This window comes from Hippopotamus amphibius, chromosome 1 (genome assembly GCF_030028045.1).
Source record: "Hippopotamus amphibius kiboko isolate mHipAmp2 chromosome 1, mHipAmp2.hap2, whole genome shotgun sequence".
NCBI classification, from domain to species: domain Eukaryota; kingdom Metazoa; phylum Chordata; class Mammalia; order Artiodactyla; family Hippopotamidae; genus Hippopotamus; species Hippopotamus amphibius.
The window spans coordinates 44535715-44556307 of NC_080186.1; the positions used below are offsets into that span (position 1 = coordinate 44535715).

A 20593-nucleotide genomic window follows, 5' to 3' on the forward strand; every position below is an offset into this window, starting at 1 on the left:
CGTCATACACCGGACCGCGTGCACACTGTCCCACCTCCTGGCCTTTCCCAAGCTCTTCCACCTGCTGGGCGCCCATCTCTTGCCCATCACTGTCTCTGTATGTCACAATGATGAGTTCACATCCTTCAAGGGTCCAAGTTCTACCTCTTTCATAACACACTTCGTGTTCCCCTGCTTGGGAAGTTTCCACCCACCTCCACTCTCCTTTAAGGTGCCCTTCACAGCCTGCTCAGGTGTCTGGGTCTTGCGTCCTTCTCCGACTGCCCCATGACCACAGACTGCATGGAGGTGGGCTCTGAGACTGACCCACTTTTGTCCTGAAGGCCCGGCATAGAGCTTCCTGCTGTGACTGGGTGTGGGGTGTGAAGGCTGGCCTGGACCAGGTGTGAGGAGTAATTTAGGGATGTGCAGTGGTTAAGGGCACAGGTCACTGGCCCTGCCTGGGGCCCTGGGCTTCCCCTCTCCAGTGGGCTACTCTGAGCTCAGAGGCTGCGAGAGCCTTGGAGACCCGGGCTCCTACTTCCTGCTCTGACTCATATCGGCTTTCTGGTTTTCCTCCCATCCTGGAGTGTAGGCTGTTTTTAGAGCAGTGACCTGGGCTCCTTTCCTTCTTCATTCCTTACACAGAGGCCAAGAACAGGCCTAGGGGCCCAGGCGAGTTGCGGATGCAGGAGCGTGGCCACAGGTAACGTGGTGGTGGCAGCACCAGATCTCTCCACGCGGGGGCGCCAAGCGCTCGTGTTTTTATTTTCCGGTGAGAAAATGTCCTTTTTCATTGTTAGTGAACATAAAATAGAACGATGTCTTTAGTTTCACAATGTAGGCTGCTCATGTCAGGTGTTGCTGACAGCTCTATCAAGTTCCTGACAGATGCATATTCTCCCCCTCTGGGCTTTTGGGATGTTAGGGCATTGGTGGGAAAAGCACACCCTACTCTGTGATGCCTGCCCCTCAAGATTAAGCTGCTGCCCAGATTAGCTCCCCTCCTTCCTGTCTGCACAGGGAGGGAGGACTCACTACAATCAGAGTTCTGAGAACAGTGCTTGTTTATTCTGAGTTCGCTCCAAGATTTCGAAGCTGACAGCACCTTTAAGGTCTCTCCCCTCAGGCCTGTGCCCAGGGACCCCCACTCCCAGCACTCACGCGTGGAAGGAGCTCTGAGGGACGAAAGAAGGGAGGATTCTTTTCCGTTTTCCCTAGTGGTTGGGAGCTGAAGCAGAGAAGCACAACAGGACCTTCAAACACCACTATCTCCTATAATGGACAGGAAGCAGGCCTGCCGTAACATGCCCTCATTAGAGCTGTTCCCACTCCCTTCAATAGTGGCTGATAGGCTTGATGACTGAGGAAACATCTGACTTTCAAGGGGCAGGGAGGGAAGAGGATTCTCACTGGCCAGTGAGGCCCCACACAATTATCATCACAGCTGAAGAAATGAGCCGATGCCATCACTGGGGCTTTGAAACTGCTGGCCCTAGCCAGGGTCTGCCCCCATACCCAGATGCTTCCAGCTTCAGACCTATCCAAACTCCAGACTTAGAATCTTAGAATGCTCTGACTCAGAAGCCCCCAGAGGAGATGGCATTTCCCCTGGGCCAGGAAGGATGGATAGGATGCAGATACAGAAGCTGGAGGAGGGAGCAGGGTGGGAGACAGTGGTGGGTAAGTGCTTGGCAAAAGCCCCCAAGTGATCACCCAGATCTCAGCCCAGCCTCACAGCCTAGTAACGACAGCCAGACTGTCTCTCCTATTAATCATGAACTCCCAGAGGGAGGACTGTGTAGGATTCACCTCATTGTCCCTTCCTGAGCCTGGCTCCAGGCCTGGCACCCAGTAGGTGCCCATTGCATATGAAACATGCACGGCCGGGCCGCACTCTCCACTGGCCCAGGCCCTGCTGGCCAGCTCCCTGGGAAGGATATAATCCTGTGTTTGAAGCTCAGTGATGTGGAACTGCCCCAGTGACCACTTCCATCTGTCCCTGCCGAGGCTGCTGGGAATGTCTTCCTGCCCTATGACGTCGGTGCTCGAATCTGAGATTTCAGCCTCAGTCCTCCTTCCCACCTCAGGAATCTGTCCCCCTCCCCCAACAATGCCAGTGCCCTGGCCTGGACCCCTACCCTGGTCTCCCTGCCTGTGCTCGGAGATCAGCACAGACTTATGGAATGGATGAGCTGATGTCAGGCATGGCTTAAGAACGCATGGATTTTGCTGTCCAGACCTGAATTTGAATCTTAGTTCCATCACTCAGCCGTGGGCACCCTTCCTCGCTTGTCTGAGCCTCAGTTTCCTCACCCACAAATGGGGATGATAATGGCTGCTGGTGAGGTGGTTGTGAGGATGAAAAAGAATGCGTCTCCAACGTGCCCGGCCATTCCTAGCGTCCTGCCTGTTAAACCTTTTCCTCTCCACCTACCAAGCCCCCTGGAGAGCCGGGCTCCTCCCCACAAGCGGCCGCTGCTCCCCGAGGCTGCCTGACGGCGCGTGGCAGACCCTGGGGACCTGACCCCGGACTCACAGGTGGCACAGCCGGCCTCGTCTGCTCCACTCTCGCAGTCCTTCTCCCCATCGCAGCGCCAGGAGGCGGGCACACACTTGTGGCTGGTGGGTCCACAGCTCAGCTTCTCTGCGGGACACACCTGCTTGGCTGTGGAGACAGACACACATGCCTGGCTTAGCCAAGAGGGACACAGGGCATAGCACCAACCGGTCTCACTGCCCAGCTCCAGCCACCTGGCCTGGGGCCCTGGGAACCCACCAGGGCTTTCCTCCTGCCCCATGTCTCAGTATCTTCGCCTGAGAAGAAGCCCCTGTCTGCTCCTGAGACTTCCTGAACCCGGCCTAACCCCCTCTCATGGCCGCCTGGTCCCTGACCCTCAAGCCCCTCCTTCCTCCAGCCAGCCCCTGCTTGCCTCGCAGGCCCGCCCTCCCACCCTTCCAAGCTGTCCCTTCAGGCTCCAGCAACACGGAGCCTGCATGCCCTGTGTGATTCTCTGCCATTCCCAGCTGCGCCCTTGGGTGAGATACGCCCCATTTGGGCCTCCGTTTGCCTTCCGGATCAGTGACTCCTTGATCCGGACCTGCAGGTGTGAAGGGCTCACCAAGGCCCCAACAGCTCCCTCCAAGCCCCCTCCCCCGGCGACGGTGCTGAGCCCGCTGCCGAGAGCAGCCGCCGCGTGGCAGGGCCCAGCGGGACCACGCAGCTCTAATTACTGCAGCTGCAATCAGAGGCTGACTCAGCCAGGGGCCCGAAGCCCCAGGCTTGATTCTCCGTTTGGAAAAAAGAATGAGAACCCTGATCAGGGCTGGGGATGGCACTCACCCTGAGCACCCCAGGATGACCCACGTGACAGACCCAGCCGAGGAAGCACCCCTCGGACCTCTGTGGCTGGCTCCCTCTGCCTTTCAGGGAGTACGTGAGGCCGAACTCAGTGGTCTCCAGGATGTGCCGGGCACCGTGCTAGACGCGTCCATTTAATCTTTACAATAACCCAGCACGGTGAGGGTTATGTTGGGGCCTCCAGCATGGAGGTGGAGGGCATGAGCTCTGGAGCTCGGCTGCCTGGGTTCAAGTCCTCGCTCAGTCATCACCGGCTGTCTACCTTGGCCAGCAATCCTGGATTCTGTGCCCACAAAGTGGGAATAATACTATTCCCTATCCCACGGGATTGTTATGACGGCTACGTTGATGTCTGTAAAGCACTTAGAATGCCCAGCCAGTGCTCACTAATGATACCTACTATTGTTCTCCACACGTAGCAGCTGAGGACTTGTTTATTCCCTTAGTGTACAGCTATTGAGCACTGCTGTGTACCAGACACGGCACCCAGCACTGGGTCCTGGTCACACAGCTGTAAAGAGCCGAGTGAGGATGCAGTCAGCTGTGTCTGACGCCAGGGACTGGGCACAGTCCACTGCACCCCGGAGGTGGCGGGTGACACATGCCTTACTCTCGGTTCTTCTCTCTGATCTCAGACCAGTTTTCCCTCCTCTTATTTCCACAGCTGGGGTGGAAGAGATGGGGAAAAGGACACAGACAAGATGGGGCTGGGGGCAGATGTCTGAGGCAAGGCCCCCAGACACTTCTACGCCATGGAAGAGGAGCACCTTGGACCCCTAACTGTGCACCCCAAAGTTATCCCTAGAAATACATTTCACAAATATAAGGCGACCTACTGGGAATACAGGATTGATAGGATTCATTTGACAGAAATTTCCCTTTATAAATACTGTTGGGTAGATCCCTGGAAAGCATGGACACTCAAAGATCCTTTACAAAGGCCTTCCTGGGGCGGTAGTGCAGGGTGGTGAGGGGCCTGGGAGTCAGAAGAGGGGCCCAGAGCACCTCCATCACCCACGCGCTGCGGATCCGAGAAAGCACTCCCCGCTCTGGGCCCGGCAGAACACGAGGGGGCTGCAGCGACCAGCGTGTCCCAGACTAAGGGGTGGGTGTGTGAGGGCTCTTAGAAGTTCTTTGGCCCCAGCTCACACTAGCCTGAATCTAGACTTTGAGGGCAGAGCCCAGGAACCTGCATTTTAGCGACTCCCTCAACTCCCCCCCGCCCCCGGTGATTCTCATGCACCCCATTTGAGAACCCCTGGGTTGTTCTGCAAGTCCAAAAGATATGAGATTTCATCTCTTTTACATTCACTCCCAGAAAAGTGATAGAGGAGGTTCTGGATGTCTGCAAGCCCCCGAGAGAGCCATGGGATAGAGGGACAAGGCTGCCACATAGCCCTGCGCCAGGCCTCAGGAAACAGCACCTCACAGGGAGCTGGCGGGGAGCCACATTTACTGAGCACCCACAGTGGGTCGGGCTGCGCTCTGCTGAGGAGGTGCTAGTTTCCCATGTCATCCTGACCCTCACCCTGCCAGGTAAGCAGGCCCTGCAGGTGGTGAGTGCAAACTCTAGGGACACCATTTACAAAGATCATCATGTCAATGGCACCCCTGGAATGGAGCAGGGCAGTGGTCCTGCAGGTAAGCACTCCATTTTACAGATAAGGAAATTGAGGCTCAGAGAGACCAAGTAACTGGCTCAAAATGCACAGCAGTGAGAGGCAGAGTCCGTGTTCCTTGGACTGCCCTGTCCATCAAACCCCTCATGCTCTTGTGGGTAGAGACGTGGCCCAGAACTAACCCCAAACTCTCTGTCCAAAAGCCCAGGTGATTGAAATGGCCCTTGACCCATCCGCACCATCTCCAGGGGCCTGGTTTTGCATACCCCAGTGCAGCAGGCAGCTGCTTGAACTTTGAATGAATATTTATACAGTTAATTGCATAACCTTTCAGCAAGGACAATGATTAAACAATCCGTCTGCTTCCTTTCTTTATCATTAATAAGACATTTGCTGTGTCCCTAAATAGACAGCTCTAATTACAGGCTCTCGAGGACTCAGCAGTGCCTGACACCAGCCCTCCTACCCTCAAAGAGCCAAGGCACCCTCTTGGGACGCCGGGACACGAGAGGCCTTGGAGGTCACATGGAGGAGCAGCCACTGGAGGGACAGGAGACAGAGACCCAGAGAGGGGAAGTGACCTGCCCAGGCTACTGGATGCTGGGTGTTCCAACTGCTCTCTCCTGGAACCCTGCTGTCTCTGCTGTGACGCAGCTATTCCCCAAAGCAGGATGCGGACCTCACTCTCCCGGCTCCCAGGTCAGGCCTGTCACTCACGGCCCGGCCCTGGGAAGTCAGTCTGGGGAGTGTTGGTGCGCAGTGGGTGCTCATGAAGTGGGTGCTATTATTACCTCCGTTTTACGGATGGGGAGACCAAAGCCCAGAGAGGGTGAGTCGTTTGCTCGGAGTCTTGTGGTGAAGGGCAGAGCTGGACTTCCTCCCCAGGTCCCTCAGCTCCAAATGCACTGCTTAAGTTATGGCACTGAACACGGCCCGTGAGAAAAGTAGGCCCCATCAGTCTCCTGGAGACCCTGCGCTGGAGAGGGGTCACTGGAGGGAGGACGGTCACTGGGCCTTTGCTCAGGCAGCATCTGTGAGATGGGAGATGGCCACCTGATGTCCAGTTTCAGGATAACTGAAGCTAAAGGCCCCAGGCAGCACAAAGCAGAAGACAGAGCACAGGTTTGGAGTTGGACAGGCCTGGGTCCAAATCTCATTTACTAACACGAAGGTCCTTCAACAAGTCACTTAACCTTTCTGCACCCTCGTTCCCCTCACCTGAAAACAGGGTTACATAATCTCCCAGAGTTAGTGGGTGGTTTACATGAGGAAATATGGAAATCCCTACACTCAGAGCCTCGAACAAACTTGGAACTCAGCAAACAGTTGCGCTTGTTTTATTTCATGAAATGCAAATACAAAGGGCTGGGAAAGCCCTGATCTCACCCCTGGGGATGCACATTACACATTACTAGAGTCCACATGGCCCGCCATCGATGCAGCCCCCACCCCTGAACGGAGTACCGCTCGCCCTCTCCATCTTTCTCTCGCTCTCTCTCTCTCTCTGAGAAACAGATGCCCCAAGGGATGCCTCTGGCCTGCTGTCCAAGTATCCCCAGGTTCTCAGAGGCAGAATTGAGGAGCCCCACTGTCTCTCAGACATCAGGAATCCTCCAAGTCACCAAGGGCCTGCAACTGTACCCTGGAGTGGCTGGAGGCACTTATAAATTCCCAGAGAATCCTGCCCCAGAAATCCAAATCCAGTGGTACTTTCTCTAATTCATACCTTCACAAATTAATAAAAAAAAAGGGAAATGTCTGTTGAATAAAACAATGAAAGTGCTTGACAGCCACCTATTGAGCGAGGTGTAGGGGCAGACAACCTCCACACAGGGACTGCCAGCTCAGAGGGGACCAGAGGCTCAGGCAGTGGGAACTCCCGGGTCCAGCTGCTGCCCCAGGAAGCATGGCATAGGATGTGCCACTGTGCAGAAGGGGGCAGTTACACCAAGCTCCTTCTCACAGGGTCGGGTAGAGTACATCCAGTTGGGTCGGCCCCTGCTGGGTGATCTCAGAAAATCTCTGGTCTCTGATAGGAAGGTGCGCTTGGTCAATCAGTGAGGTCCGCCTTCCAGATGGGAAGGCTCTGAGATGCATGAATCAAACCTCACTTTCAATAAGCAGCACCCAGAATTGTAACTCATTCACCTTGAACCAACCTCCCCATCCCCATCCCATACCCCTCCCAGCAGATGCCTGAAGGTGGGTCACAAACGTCCCCAATCAAGTGAGCTATAATTAGAGCTGAAATGCTACTTTCATTAGGCAGATGTCCGGGCTTTCCCACTGTGACTCCTGGCTCAACTGGATAGACACAGAATCCAGTACCAGAAGGAAACAGAGCTGGGAGGAACCCAGCCAGCTAGGGGCAGGTGACACAATGGGGGAACCCAAGAATGGGGACCTGCTCCCAAATCCCTTTCCCTCTCCATGCAAACCCCCTCACTTAGACTATTCTAAGATTTTAAACTGGGGAGAGGGCCTAGAGTAAAAACGTAGTAACAAAAATAACACTGCCATTTACTCCAGCACCAGTACTTCGTGTGCATATTCTTCATTTGATGCTCACAACCCCTGTAAGGTAGGTACCATTACCCCAATTTGCAGATGAATTAATTGAGGCTCAGGGAGATTGGACAACTTGCCTGAGGTCTCACAGGTGAAAGGACCTAAACCCAAATATATCAGACATCAAACCCACTACACTTTACTACTGCCTGTAATCTTTCTTTGCAGGTGGGGAGCGGGCTCTATCCTGGAAGTTGGCACCGTCCCCAGGAACCTGGTAGGCTGTGAAGGTTGCTATGACAACGCCAATTAAATGGGCAGTGAATTGGCTGCCGGGTTCTCACTTGGTCAGGAGGCTGTGAGCCAGCCTGTTACCAGGCCTTGCTGCCCCAAATTCTGCCTGACCCTCAAAGTCCCACTCTGGCTGACCTCCCCCAGGCAGCCCTCTCCACCCACAGGCCTGGCCTACCTGCCACCAATGTAACTGCGCACGGGAAGTGGGATCCCGGCCTTGTGCCCCAGCTGGTACAGACAAGGGAGAAAGAGGGCCTCAGAATCCCAAGAGTCCAGGAGTCTCCGGATCACAGTCTCTGGAATTCTGGAATGTTAGAAGCCGGGGCCCAGAGAGGGCCGGGAAAGGAATCAGGACGCACAGGGAGCCCAGAGGAGAGCTGGGCCCCCCGACTCCCGGGGTGCGGCCTTGGTGGCAGCACCCGCAAAACGATCTGTGGAGCCTGACTCTTGTCACAGAAGGCAGACCAGCCACGAACCACCTGTGTGTCTTGGAAGCAGGGCCCTCGGCCTCTCTAGGCCTCCAGTTACTCAACAGTCAGATAACTGTGCTTTACAGCTGAGCACAAAGCAGGCCTGGGAGGCAGGAGGCGTGAGGCTGGAGGCCCCCTCCACCCCTGCACAGCCCAGAGGATGGGAAGGCAGGAAGTGCTGGGACAGGAGAGAGGCAGGAAGACAGAGGGAAACAGGGGCAGGGCAGGGAGGAGAGAGAAGGCAAGAGGGAGGGGGAACTGGAGGAAGGGAAGGGAGGCAGCCTGAGAGCACAGGGCTGGGCAGGAGGGAGGGGAAAAGGCGCGTCAGTGCAAAGAGACAGAGACGTGGGGAGGAGGGGAGCAGAGCTCTCGGACAGCAAGGCAGACCCCAGTAATGACCCTGAGGACGCTCCCCTCCCCTCCTGCCCCCAGTGTCTGGGGTAACTGCAGGCGTGGGGTCCGGATGGCCGAGCTGGCTGACTGGCATGGTGGCCACTGCCCCCTCCCCAAACACACACTCCGGACTACACACAGCTCTGCCCCACGTTAGCTGGGCAGCCTTGGGCAAGTGGCTCAATCTGTCCCAGCCTCAGTTTCTTTCTCTCTAAACAGATCCACCGCGTTCCCAAGCTGGTGGTGAGGATGAGTCACAAGTGGGTGTGGCTACGCTTTGTTCCTCCCGAACCTCAGGACAAAGCACTGGGCTGCTCTCCAGCCCAGGCACCTGCTGGACTGCACCAGGTTTGGCTACTTGGGTGGCATGAGGAAAGGATAGGGTCTGCTGCGGCAGGGAAGGCAGGGCAGCTGTGCAAGGAAGCGAGGGGGTGCCCTGTCTCAGGCGAGTGTGGCTCCTGCTCTCCCTTTCTCTCTCCCTTTCTCTTTCTCTCATGCGGAGACTGGTAGCTCTGTTGCTAGGAGACAAGGAAACCCAGTTATCACCAGCCACAGCCCTAGATGGGACGCTGGCCTCTACTGTCCCCACCTCTGCCTCTGGGGTGACTGTGATCGGTAAGGAAGATCCAGGACTGTGACTCGCAGTTCCCTGCCAGCCACACCGTCCTCCACGTGCTGCCCGCCCTGCCCCCCCCGCACAGGCCCCCCAGCCTTTTGTCTCAGGCTTATTCTGCTGAAGCTCTGCCTCCAGGACCACCAGGTCCTTCCCCGCCCCCTTCTCATCGCCTTTTTAATTTAACAAATGCCACGGAATGACCTGCAGGGTGTAAGTTTGCTTTGAGGATTAGGGCCTGGAAAAGAAATCGCAGAGAGACAGAGCCTGAGTATGGGAGGCAGGCCTGGGGCCCAGCGCTGGCCTTAGCCTTGTCCCCAGCGCTGGCCTTAGCCTCGTCCCTGGCTGCCTCTGCTGCCATCCATCCTGCCTTGGAGGCCGGGCTCCTAGGCTCAGGCCGCCCAGGCCAGAGGACAGAGCTGGGGCCTCAAAGTCCTGGCTGAGTGGCCTTGGGCAAGTCACTCAACTTCTCTGAGCCTTAGTGTCCACCTCTGCAAAAGTCAGAGGTGACAGCACCTGTCTCATGTGGCTGCTGTGGGGATAAGATGAATGAAAGCATACACGGGGCTTAGCACAGTACCCAGCACACAGTGAATGCGTGATAAGCACCAGCTGCCATTAGTACTATTAAAATTATGACTAGAGTCCCCCCCTCAAAAAATAGTGGGGGAGGCCTAGGGGAGTTTTAGAGGATGTGCTCTGGGTACTTCTGGGCAGAAGGGCTCAAAGGGGCTGTTTCTGGTTCCTGGAACTACAGGAACAGGGCCCAACCAGCCAGAGGGCTGGAAAGAAAGCCCAGAAACAGGTCACCAGACACCAGCAACTAGAGGCACCAGACTGTCAGCCTAGAGCTTACGAGGGCTCCGCACAAAGCGAGTCTGGGGCTGTTGCACACGCAACAGGTCACCTCGCCTGAGCCCCCAACCTCCCACCCAGGAAGACCTGATGAGGAAACTGAAGCCCAGAGCCAGACCCCCTCCCCCAGCCCAGTGGCAGGACTCACTGCAAGTGGCCTCGGACTCATCGGAGCCGTCAGGACACTCCTCCTCGCCATCGCACTTCCACCGCTCACGGATGCAGTGGCCGTCGTCACAGGTGAAGTCACTGTCCGCACAGGTCTTCTTGGCTGCGGGGCAAGGAGAAGCGTGTGAGGGGCCTGGTGGACACAGCAGGCTTTTCTAGGACATACAGTCAGGTGGCTACGGGGTAATCAGAATGTGCTGGTCTGCAAGCACGTGACCTCCCACGGCCCCTCCCAGGAGGCCACGAGTGCCCCACTGACCAAGAGGAGAAGACAGGAGAGAAAAGCTTATTCATTCCACGTCAGGAGGAAACAGGCAACCCCTGGCCTTGCTCTCCAAGTTCAACAAGGGTGACAGGATCCATCCACCAAGGGAATGCCCATTCCCGTCACACCTCTCTCTTCCCCCCAAGTCCAGGTCCACTGTCACAGCCTGCAGGAAGCCTTCCCGGATCACATACAGTAGCTGCCTTAGCCCCTGCAGCCAGTTCTCAGTCCCTTTACCTGCCTTTCCTGCTCCCCCACCAACCAGACTGAAGTCGAGCAAGCACCAGGGAGCTGGTGATGATAAATCATAAATGATCACCTGTAGCAAGATTAATGCAGTGTGGTTTGTTCAGAGGGAAAGGAAATCTAAGGACAAGAAACCCAAATCAGCCTCTGCCGCACAGGGGATTGGAATCCCAGGTCTGCCTCTTTCTATCTGTGTGACCTTGGGGATGCTACTTAACCTCTGAGCCTCTGTTTTCTTACCTACATAACAGAAAGAATGAAACAAAGGGCTCCAAGGAGAAGTAACAAGAAGTTATAATGTATGTAGATCAGGCAACAGAGACCCTGGCACACAGCAGATGCTCAGTAAGTAGCAGCTATTGCTGTTTTTATGGTTTGAGTCTTAATTAGAAGCAAAGGAAATGGGGTGTTCTGTGCCCTCACAGGGGACTTACATAGCAGGCTGGGTTGTCACAGCTGGAGCAGAACTGGGACAAGAACGCAGAGACCAACATGGTTTGCTTGTCTCCCTGTCCCTCCACTGGTCTGATGTTCCTCCAGTGTAGGGATTGCCTCAGATTCAGCACAGGATGCAACTCAGGGTAGATTTCAGTGCAGGGCAAGGAACCCAATGGAAATGCAGCCGCCCAGCCTCTTCTCCCACACCTCCAGGGCCAGGCTCCCGTTCTCCCTGGGAAGCTCCTTCCCAGTGACCAGCCTTGGGTTATGTAAATCCTCCCACAGGCCCTCTGGCCCCCCCTGGAGCCACATGACTGCTCCCCCACCCTGAGCAGCCTGACGGGGATTTGGGGACAGACTCTAAGTCTCCTGAATCTGTTCCATTTCTGCCTTTCTTTTCAATGAAATCCTTGCAGTACATCTGCATTGTAAGCTGAGCTTTCATCACAGTTTCCTTAGAAGAACATCTCTGCCTATGCAGGGCGGGAAGAAACCAGAGGAATCCGAGTCTACCTACAGGTGGGGGCCTGAGGCCCAGAGAGAGAAAAGGGCTGGCTCAGGGAAACACAGCAAGGCGGGGATCAGAACCAGCTCACTTGCCTCCCTGCCCAGGACCCCCAAAAAGCCCTCCCTGAGCCCTGCACCAAGCAGTCGACGTGCGTAGTAGATACCCACATGGTACCGCCTTTTGGTAAATCACGGCCTATAGTGCACCAGAAAGGAAGTACAGTTATGAACCACAGCACCCAGGGCATTTCCTAACATGAACACCAGAGTGCTCTCCCCACAAGAAGCTCAGCCTCCAAGAAAGAACTGTATATCCCAGTGCTTCTTTTTCCTGTTCCAACCTTCTCTAAGTGCCTCCTGTGTGCAGTCTCTGTGCTAGGCACTTTACCAGGAACCCCCACGACAAAGGGCCTGTTCTGTCCTCACTTGACGTGTGGGGAAATTCAGCCCCAGGGTGTTAAATTACATGCCCAAGGTCACATCTCCGTGGGAGCAGAGCCACAACTTGACCTCGCAGCAGGAGCAGAGCCACAACTTGACCTCGCAGCAGGACGTCCCTCTTTCCCACCATGGCTCTCCAAACAAAATGCCCAGTGGCATCAGATACAGAAGAAAAGCCCAAGGGTAGGTGGGAAAGTCCATGGAAGCTTCAGCTGAGCCAGCACTCAATGGGCTTGTGTCTGTGCCCTAAGCACACTGATGAGAAGTCAGCCCAGCCTGTGAGTGCAAGTGCACAACCAGCAAACCCCAGGAGAGCAAGGCAGGCTTGATGAAGAAGGTGATGGAGAGGCTCCATCGCTGGGCCTGAGCCAGCCAGATGCTTGCCAAGGACCCTTTTCTCCCTGGCATTCTGGGAGCCTGGGAGTGAACTTGGCCTCCCACAGTGTGCCAAGTCCTGGCAGGCACTGAGCAAGGAGGCCAGAGTAGCCACAAGCGCCATCACAGTCCTGAAGGGCAGCACTGAGGCCAGGAGTTGGCGGCCTCGGGGTACATGTCCCATGGTGGTGTTTTGGGGAACAGATCTGTTCACGGTCATGACCAGTTTGGACATTTTCTACCCTGGCTCTGCCCTGGCACCTTTCACTCAGTGTCCCAGTGACTCCTCATTGCTATCCTGTCGGCTGTTGTTAATCCCATTTCACAGAAGAGGAAATTGAGGCTCAAAGAGGTGAGTGTGGTAGGTGGCAGAAGTGGGATCTCAATTCCATGTGGCAGCTGCCAACGCTTGGGCTCCTTCTAACTCAGCCCCTCAGCCACCTCAGCACTATCAGGCTAAGAATGGGGACCCCAGAGAGGCAGATGCAGTGGGACCAGATCCCAGGGGCTGCAGGACAAGGCAATGTGGCAGGTCAACTACAGACCAGAGGCAGCTGCATGAAGGGCTCCCCTGGAATGTGCCCAGAAATGTGCGGTAGACTAAACCTGGGCCTATGACAACTTATGCTTTGCTAATGGACCACCCTGGGGAAACTGAGGCAGCATGGTCAATTTCAGGCTGGGGACTAGACTACACCACCTTGGAGGGCCCTGTCTGGAGTGTAACCATGTGGAAGGATTTGGAAGCAGAGCTGAGCTTGAATCCTGGCATGGCCACCTCCTCTCTGGGTGCCCCGGGGTAAGTTCCTTCCCTCTCTGGGCAAGTGGGGATGATGGCTTTCCCAGGCAGCATTGCCACAGGTCAAAAGGCAAAAAGGGGTCTGAGAGAGCATTCCAGTGTCAGGTTGTTGAGTGTAAAGAGCCCAACAGCCCCTCGTCAAGAGGCTACATCAGCCCTGCCAAGAGATGAGGGCTGGGCAGTCTTTCGAGGCTGTCAGAGCAAGCCATGCCAGCCCCCACTCTCCTGGCCTTGGCAGCCTTGGCTCCAGCTCCCAGGGTGATTCCCAAGCTGGGCCTGAGGCCGTGGCTCTCTATTTCCAGGGATTTATGTCCCTCCACGCCAGTCGCCCCTTGGACAATGCCCACCTCTGTGAATCTCTGTAGTCCACAGCCCAGTACACAGTTGTCCAGGGTCTGCGACATCATAATCTGGTGCCATGGCAACAGATGGGCCACCACAAAGGACTTGGGATTCCAAAGGGCAGTGGGGAGGGGCCAACCCCGGGGCAGAGTGGAAGAGAATGGGGAATCCAGGACAAAGGAAGTGGGAGCTGCTATTTATAACAAGGTAGGCCGAGGAAAGCATCAGACTGTTCCCGTTGATGGAACTCTGTTCTGCCACTTGTGGGCTGTGTGACCTTTTGCAAGTTACACAGCTTCTCTGAGCCTCACTTTCTTCATTTACATCCAGGGATAATATCCCCGCTTTACCACCCAGCGTTGTTGTGAGGAGCAAACGGGCTAAGGTTGGCACCAGGACTTTATGAACTGAAAAGCAGAAAGGTGCAAGTTTGCAGCACGCGAAGTCAGAAGCCCCAGCTGCTGTATGTGTGACACTGGACCCATCAGCCACATGGGTCTACCTCCTCATCTGGATATGGAGGTGTGGTGCTGACTGAGTCCTCAGCCCCTCTCTGTGCCCAGAGTCTATGATCTTGTGAAATTGTTATAATCACTCAGCACCTCCCAGCTTCTCCACCCCCAGAGGCGTCCTTCCCCAAGACCATGTGCATCCTTCATGCTGTTATTCCCCACCCACGCTCATCCTGCAGCCCCAGTGCAGACAGGGGGCTTCAAAACAAAGATTAGTCAGGGCTGCCAGGCAGAGCTGCTCGGTGTGGCTGCGTCTTGGCAATCACAGCGCTCCGTCCTGTCGAGCCCAGGCCCTTGAAGTCCCCTCTGCAGCTCTATAAGCAGAAGCCAGGCCCAGGGACAAGGGGCTGCTCAAAGGCACAGCACAGGTCTGTGGGAGGGCTGCACCTGAGCCTAGCTATTCTGACCCCCAGTTCCACTTTGTGGCCAGGAAGCCAGGGGAGGGCTACCTGACCAGCCCAGGGGTCAGGGAAGACTTCCTGGAGGAGGGGACCATGTTCAAGGAAGAGAGACGTGGGAGTGAGGAGAGTAGAGAAGGGTGTTTCAGGGAGAGGGATAACAGGGCATGGGGTGTGGAGGAGCCAGCAGAATGGCCATTCAGGGCTGGGGAGGAGGCAAGTGGCAAGGGACCCAGGAGCTCCACTAGGCCAGGGGCCAACTCGCCCCGCCGGCACTAGGCTGCCCCTCAGAGGCCTGGCTTTCCCTGAGCTCACCCAGGGACTCACCCTGCCCTTGCTAAGCACAGGATAGCCAACAAAACCGCTGGCTCCACACTGCCTGGGCCGCCTCCAGGGTTTGGCGGGACCGTGCACATGGACCATCAGGCTCTAGCAGGGGAAGAGAGGGGCACAGCGCAGGACATAGAGCCAGGGGACCATCCACCCAGATATTTGGGATAAGATTTGTTATTTTCCCCTTGGAGATTCATGATGCCCAGTGGCTTACTAAGGGCCCTGAGAGGCCTACAGTAAAGATATCAGATTAATTTTGTTTTCTCCAACATTTTCCAAACTTGGTTAGCCAAGGAATTTCTTTTTTGGATGCCACATCTATTAATTTCCCAAGAAACAAGTGTCCAATGAACCACACTTAATGAAACACTGCTGTAGTGTTGGGCCCCTCATCCTACAGAGCAGAAGATGAGGCCCAGAGAGGGGAAGGACTGACCTGTGGTCACACAGCAGAGGCTGGTACCCAATCCTCTGTCTCTGGGCCAGCTCCACCAAGCCATGAAAAACAGGAGGTGTTCCCAGAGTACTTGGCCCAAAGTGAAGCTAAGGGGACTCCACTGGGGAGACCCCAGTCCTGACAGCAGGGACACGTCCAGAGGCAAGTCCAGGGTCGGGGAGGGGAACTGGTACCAGGCCACACGGGACAGGGAGATGAGAGAGATGCAGCCTCTGTCTACCCTCAGGTTTCTGCGGACAGGTCGTGGGCCCCAGGGAACATTCTTTGAGGGCAGAGCAGAGACCCACAGAGGAGGTGATGCCAGCTCAACACTGTTGCTGAGCCACCTGGGGCAGGTCCCTTCCCTCCCAGGGCAGTTGAGAGTCTGGGAAAGCAAAGACATAAACCTCCACCTTGGGGCCCTGTGCACAGAGGGGACTCATCTGTTCCCATGTCCTCTCCCAGGCCTGGACCCTCACAGAGTGGCCTGGCTCTGGCCATGCTGCTCAGCCCGAAGGCAGCTGGGCCACTTGTACCCGGGTCGGGGAGATGAAAGGGCGGCTCCCCCCCGTGGTTACCCTTCTGCAGAGCTCGCCAGGCCCTGGGGTTGCCAAGACGACCGCTGCCAGCAGAACGAAGATCCGGGGTGGGGGCAGGGGGCGTGCCAGCCCGCCCCTGGCCTACTAACCTGGCAGGCAGATTTAAATGACAGCCCAGGAAGCTACTATTAAACTGTCACCCCAGTCAACGGGACGACAGACCCGGAGTGTTCTCTGGCTGCAGCAACAACACAGCAGGAGTGAGAGGGGGAGGAGACGGTGGCCCAGAGCAACCTGCACCCCCTCCCGGGGGGCCCGGTCTGCCTGCCCGCTCCCCCGCCAGCCAGAGCCACCCTCTCAGGCTGCGGCGGGTCCTGGCACAGAACTGCAGCACAGAACAAGGGCGGGAAAACTTTATTTTTAAGCAGAGGAATGCTGTTTCTAAGTGAAACCCCAACATATAAAATAAAGTAAAATGCAGCTGCCCTACTGGAAGCAGGGTGAGAAGGGACCCCATCAGCTATTCCCCGCTACTCGCTCAGCAGCCCTGGTGGGGCCATAAAAGCCTGGGTTCACAGCCACGCAGCAGCAGCTCTGGGCTCCAGCAGCACTGAGTTCAAACCTGACCCTGCTCCCACCCCAGACACGTGAAGTTCCTAAGAACCCGTGGTTTAAGGATCCCGTGAGCCTAATGCAACATTTAGAACAGCTTCCGTGGGTTTACCTTTCACTCTCTAAGGACCCAAGGTTCTAAGATGGCACCACCCTGATCCACACACCCTCAGCCCCATGACGAGACTCCAGGACAGTTACTGCACGAGGCACACATGTCGACAAGCTGTGGACACCTCCCGATCCCATCCTGCAAGGGGCTGTGTCTCTGAGTCCATGCTGACAGTCAGACTCAAGGCTCTGCGTGCTGCCAGAAAGGCAACCCGTTCCCACAGTGTCCCGACACCCACGGAGCGCAGTGGGAGGGGCTCAGCTCGCGGCTTTGTGCTGCCCAGCGGGCTCTGGGGCTCAGGCCACCACCATCCATCAGCAGGCGACATCTGAGTCTGGTTTCTCCTCCACCCTCTCATCCCACCTGGGGAGAAAGAGGAAACGAAGTAGCAGCTGCTGGGGGGGGAGGGGTGGGCATGGGAAGGGTTTGAGGGAGAAGATGAAAGAACGCAGGGGGGCATGTGGGAGCACCACTCTTTGGGGAGGGCACCTTTGCTTTTAAATTGGACAACGTCCTCAGCTGGGTGTCCACCTGACTCCACACACCAGCGCCTGCCAGCACGTCCTCCATCTCAGTATCCCCCTCACACAGGATCTGAGGTCAAGCAGGTGCTCTTAAGAATACCTGCGGCCCCACACCTCTGCCAGACCGTGCGGCCTCTTGCCGCTCAGCCTCAGTTTCCTCAGGTGAGCAAATCTTTAAGGACCCCCTCCAGCTGACATGTTGGGTCTGTGACTACAACACAGATGGGCTGTGCGTCACGGTGCTGCTCCAGGGGGTCACCTGGGGCTTCCCACAGCCAAGTCCCTCTTCCAGGCCCTGGCACATCCCGGCTGCTCTCGGATGCCACCCGACCCCGGCCCCACTGTCACCAAGGGAGGTCCAAGCCATCACTGGGGTATGTGGGACTCCCTGTCGCCACAGGGAAGAGGCACGTCTCCGAGGGACAGACCACAAAGGGGTCTTCCTGTCACAGTGATTTGTGGAGTCAGTGACGGCTGTGAGGGGGCGGGGGGGGAATGGGTGTGGGGGAGAGGTGGATGGGATCAGCAGGGGTCCCCGGCGGGCGCCTGTGCAAGGACCAAGCTCCGTGCAAGGGGTGCAGCTCAGAGGGGCAGGCAGCACGGAGAGGACGGCCACTCCCGGCCCAGCTTCCAAGCTCAGGACTGCCCACCCCGGATCTGGGACACCCACTTAGCGCTGGGATTTGAGGTCCTGAGGAAACAGCTAGAGGGAAACTCACGGTTTCCTCAGAGTGGAAGCCTTCAGAAAGCAGAAGGCGTGGCCATGAAACCCTCCATGACCTCCAGCCAGAGCCATGCCTGGTTGCTAGCCACACATTGTCCCTCCACTCAGGCGACAACACTCGGCTGGCCCCAGTAGGGACTCAGTCTCCTATGACCTGGGCACCTTCCCATCTAACCCCAGTTAGTCACGGCTCCACCTCCCACAGGCAGACCTCAGATCCTGCCAAGGACCCCCACCTTCCAGGCCCTGGTCTCCCATCACCAGCCCTGATGCGAAGAGGGAAAGCTCTTCTGCTTCCTCTTCTGCAGCTGAGAGAAAGCCTCCTGGTCTCACTCCATCAGGGCTCTGCCAGCAACAAGCTAGGTGACACTGGCAGGCCTCTCTGGGCTCTGTTGCTTCCACCCCACTGACTTTGAGTGGGAAACCCAGGGCTCCCTGGACAGAGCTCTGCAGAGGTCCAGAGTGAGGCTGGCAAAGGAAGGGATCTGTGGCTTGGTCCCCAGGTCCTCCCAATCCACGCCTGTGGCTCCATGTAGGGGGCTGGAAATCCATAGCCAGTAGCCATTGTCCTGCTGAAGGCCTCTCTATTATCAGAAAGCCACCTTTCCTGGTCCTGCTGGCTTCCCATCTCCCCCTAGAATCTGACCAAGTGTCTTAGCAAGGTGCTCAGGGACACTTTAAGTGGCCCCGCTAACTGCCCTCGCCCACCCCTGGCTACCCACCCCCACATCCCCCCAACAGTCATGGACAAACCGTGGGCTTGCCCTACGCGTGCAGCTCCACCTGCAGGAGGTGCTTCTTCATCTCCACCTGGGAAACCCTCCCCATTCCTCAAGGCCAGTGCAGGCATCAGCTGTTGATGGTATCTAACAACACCCTCTTCCTCCAGCAAGACCCAAAAGAGTGGAGTTCTTGCCCGGGGCCTGCCAGGGCCCCGAGCATCAAGGGTAGAACGTCAGCCAGCTCGCGTCTCCACAGGGTGCTTACTTCACTGCCGTATTGTGGGCAGGTCAGACCTACCCGGATAGCGCCCACAGCAAGCCTTTCAGGCTGTGTCCACCCTGGCCGTCAGTGCCGAGGGGAAGCTCTGCAGCCCGGCCGGACAGCACTCATCTCCCTGCTGACGGCCTGGGAGGCCCTGGGAGGCTCCACCAGACCAGAGCGGGCTCCGTGAGTCATCCCCAGGCTCAGGCAGCCTGTGGAGCCGGCCTCAGAGAGATGCCAACCTTCCCCTCCCCGCCCCTTGTAGCTGGGCCCTTGGCTGTGGGAACGCTCTTCACAGGACTATTCCAGGTGGGTTCTGCAAACCCAGGCCCAGGTTGGGGGAAGCAGGGAGGACCCACTGAGTCGGCCGGGTCTCAGAGCCCTGGGCACTACTCTAGGTTGTCCCGACCTCTGGGGTGACCTTGGACGAGTCCCTTACCCTCCCTGTGCTTTGGTCTCCTCATCCAGACATCGGAGGAGAAAGGAGTCAGGTTTTCCATGTGCAGCATTCACAGGCCTGCCTTGGCCCGCCTCCAGGTGGCAAGTGGAAGGGACAGACAGAGGGCACTCCCAGTGTGCGGGCACGGCGGCATGCCCCGAGCGGGCGCGGTCAGCACCCACGTCTAGAGGGGAGGCGGGTGTGTGGCTGGGTGGGGAGGACAGCAGAATACGTGTGTGGCTCAGGGTGGCTGCTCCATGGGACAGGGTGAGCAGGCCTACAGCAGGGGCCACAGAGGAGCAGCAGCTCAGCCGGGGGGAGCTGCAGGGCTGTTTGGGGACAAGGGGACTCTCTGGCTGGATACTCAGCAGAGGGCAAAGGAAATCTGGCAGAACTGGGATCCTGAATGAATGTGGCGCTGAGCGACAGATTCCCGACCCCAGCCCCCTGCCCCTCAGCCTGGCTCCTCACAGCAGCTCTGTGGGCGGGGGGGTGGGCGGCGACACCCCCTTTAAGAGATGAGGAAGCAAAAGCCCTTGAAAGGCAATGGACTGTCCCAAAGTCACAGAGCTCAAGGCAGGACCAGAACCCAGTGCATCTTATCCCTAATGCTCAACAAGGAAAGAAAGATGAGAGGTGGATCTTCCCTCACAGAAATTACAGCCAAGCTGAGGAGACAAGAACTCAGACACAATGGCCGCAGAACGAGATAAGATGTTCCTGATCAGGATGGAGGGTGGCGAGGTTGCTGTGTGGCCTCAGACAGTCATCTCCCTCTCTGGGCCTCCGTGCCACCAGCTGAAAACAAGGATGCTGAACTCAGCCCTAGGGAAGCTGTCACCAGCACCTCTCCTCTCTGTGGATGAGGGGTGCTTGGGGGGCAGGGACAGTGAGCTGAGAGCCTTTTGGGTTGGACCTCAAAAGGTCCAACTGGGGAAGCAGCAGGGGTTGAGGAAGCCCGCACTGAGAAATCTTGTTTGATCCAGAAGGAAAAGGTAGATTCTAAAAGCAGATGAAGGGATATCCTAGGTGGCGCAGTGGTTAAGAATCTACCTGCCAATGCAGGGGACACAGGTTTGATCCCTGCCCCAGGAAGATACCACATGCAGCGGAACAACTAAGCCCGTGCACCACAACTATTGAGCCTGCACTCTAGAGCCCGTGAGCCACAACTATTGAGCCCATGTGCCACAACTACTGAAGCCCACACGCCTAGAGCCCGTGCTCTGCAACGAGAGGCCACCACAATGAGAAGCCTGTGCACCACAACTAGAGAAAGCCCGTGTGCAGCAATGAAGACCCAACAG

At 56.8% G+C, this 20593-nt stretch overlaps 1 protein-coding gene across 8 annotated transcripts in view; it reads right to left on the reverse strand.

Moving 5' to 3' along the window:
• LRP8 (LDL receptor related protein 8) overlaps window positions 1-20593 on the reverse strand; it is a 76033-nt gene that overhangs the window by 30092 nt on the left and 25348 nt on the right. For all 8 annotated transcript variants that reach the window (XM_057711200.1, XM_057711191.1, XM_057711176.1 and 5 more), the window contains exons 3-4: window positions 10241-10363; window positions 2519-2647 (exon numbers count right to left, since the gene is read on the reverse strand). In XM_057711200.1, coding sequence (XP_057567183.1) covers window positions 2519-2647; window positions 10241-10363 — 252 coding nt within the window. The remainder of the gene's footprint in view (window positions 1-2518; window positions 2648-10240; window positions 10364-20593) is intronic.